Source organism: Carcharodon carcharias, chromosome 5 (genome assembly GCF_017639515.1).
Source record: "Carcharodon carcharias isolate sCarCar2 chromosome 5, sCarCar2.pri, whole genome shotgun sequence".
In the NCBI taxonomy this organism is placed as follows: domain Eukaryota; kingdom Metazoa; phylum Chordata; class Chondrichthyes; order Lamniformes; family Lamnidae; genus Carcharodon; species Carcharodon carcharias.
Window position 1 is genome coordinate 171466626 of NC_054471.1, and position 2327 is coordinate 171468952.

At 43.6% G+C, this 2327-nt stretch overlaps 1 protein-coding gene across 1 annotated transcript; it reads right to left on the reverse strand.

Annotated features, from left to right (window-relative positions):
- Positions 1 to 1655: 1655 nt before the first annotated feature.
- Positions 1656 to 2117, reverse strand: LOC121277780 (histone H2A-like). Its single transcript, XM_041187417.1, has one exon. The coding sequence runs from the start codon at positions 2115 to 2117 to the stop codon at positions 1656 to 1658; it is 462 nt and encodes a 153-aa protein (XP_041043351.1).
- Between the last annotated feature and the right edge of the window lie 210 nt (positions 2118 to 2327).

Genomic DNA, 2327 nt, shown 5'->3' on the forward strand with positions numbered 1-2327 from the left:
CTCTTAAATTCATCATAAGCAAGTTATTGTGCCTTAGAGCATTCCCATTTCACATCTTTCTTCAACAACTCATGTACTCGAGCTAACAGAGTTGAAAGCTCGGGCAGAAATTGTAAGTAACACTGAACCATGCCTAGAAAAGATCATTGAGCCTTTTAAAAATTTCATCCAACATTTGAAGATTCTCTTCCTCTCTTGCAGTTGTGATCAGCACATCATCTGCTTGCACAAGTCCTAACTATTGCAGCTTGGAAGATTTTTCAAGAAGACTTCACACTATTGGGCAGCTTAGTGTAGGAGTACAACCTGTGGGGTTATCGTTGACTCTCTTGATCCACATTGAGCTGCGCATAAGCATGAGTCAAATCCAACTTCATGAATATCTTGGATCCCACTAACTCTCCCAACAAACCTTGGGAGGTCGATGGTAGATACTACCCATCATCAGCTGCCTGGTTAATTTTGACTTTGTAGTGCCCACAATATCTCACAGTTTAGTCTGACTTGGGCACTACTACCAATAGGGTTGCCCAATCACTGTGTTCAGGTTTCACTAGCACCCCATTTCTCTCTAGCTCCTTTAGTTCCTCTTCAACTTGGATTTTGAGAGCATAAGGAACTGGCCTAGCCTTGCAATTATTGCTTTTGCATCAGGCCTGATTTGGATGTGTGCTTCCACACTGATTATACCTTCATAACTGTAATTGAAAATGTTTCTGGAACTATTCAATAGCTGGTTAAGCTTCTTGGCTGTCCCAACTTGAAAAACTTGCTTCCAGTCTAACTTCAACTTGTGAAGCCAGCCTTTGCCTGTTGGCTAACTGACATATTTCCTGACAACAATGAGTAACTTGAGGGAATTGCCCTTATATGGGCATTTCCTTCCATTATTCCCTTTATATCTAACACATTGCCAGAATAAATTTTCAATTGAACTGTGCACTCAGTTGTACGTCACTGACTTTGCTCTTGCACGCATCTCTACTCATAATGGAACAGTCTGCAGCTGTATGGATGTGCAAGTTGATGTTTTACCAACACTTCTGTAGAAAAGTCTTTGTCATTTAAGTGATTGTCAGTGTCATAAATAATGTACATTCCCTAGCTGCTCTTCGCTTAAGTACCCTGGATTGTGAACTCCACCCTGTGACATCACAATTTTCCATTATCACTGGAATGAGTTCTTTTTCCTGCTTTGGCCCTTGCTCGGCTAGCAGGTGTAATGTGGTCCATCTTTTGGCAATTAAAGCATGCGACATTTCTGACACGTGTGTACCATGTGGTTATCATTACAGTGACAGCAAGTCATAAACCTCTGTCGACACTCTTCTGGCTAAATCTCCCCACCTGAACCTTGGACAGAATCTATACTATTCGCTTACATAGAGCAAAATCCATGAGCATTCTTTGATGCCATCTCCATCTGGTAAAAGCAATCTTACACGTTCAGTGAAATGTAAAGTTTTATCCGTGTAACAACTTCGATTGGATTGTTTCATCCACTAATCCATGCACACATCTGTCTCGTAATGCACTGTCTAAGAATGCATTGCAACTTTGGCACAATGATAAATTCTTCAGTGCTTCAATGTATTCACCAACTGTTACACTACTTTTTTGATTTTTGGTTCCAAATTTGTGTCTTTCTGCTGCCTCTAGTGGTTTAAGATTAAATGTTCTTCCAACTTGATGATGATTATTTTGATCCTTTTCTGATCTCGCCCCTTGAGGCATAAACCTTGCTGGGCTGGCTGGTTTTTCTTGGGCAGCATCACAGTCTGGATGTTGGGCAGGACTCCACGCTGAGCTATGGTGGCCCCTCCCAGCAGCTTGTTGAGCCCCTCGTCATTGCAGAAGGTGAGCTGCAGGTGGTGGAGGATGATGTGGGCCTTCTTGTTGTCTCGGGCCGCGTTGCCAGCGAGCTTGAGGATCTCGGTGGTCAGGTACTCGAGGACGGCTGCCAGGCAGATGGGGTCTCCGGTCCCGACACGCTCGGCATAGTGACATTTATGCAGCAGCTGGTGGATATGACCAACAGGAAACTGGAGACCAGCTCTGGAGGAGTGAGTCTTGGTCTTGGCGCATCCTTTGCCTCTGGTTTTACCGTGACCAGACATCTTTCAGGATTAGCTCGCATGGCACGTCTTTGTGAGCATGCCATACACTTCTGGACCAATCTCCGTTAGCAAACTCACTTTCTTGTGCTCAAGAGTTCTGAGCCTGAACCTCTTTACTGTCCCCTTTGACTTCTAAAATATTATTCGCTCTAAAACTTGTCCATTCTTTCGACATATGAGCTGAATGGATCTCAGGCTCAATCATACATT

Coding starts and splice junctions, on each gene's coding strand:
- LOC121277780 (XM_041187417.1), bottom strand. CDS start 2,117: ATGTCTGGTCACGGTAAAACCAGAGGCAAAGGATGCGCCAAGACCAAG.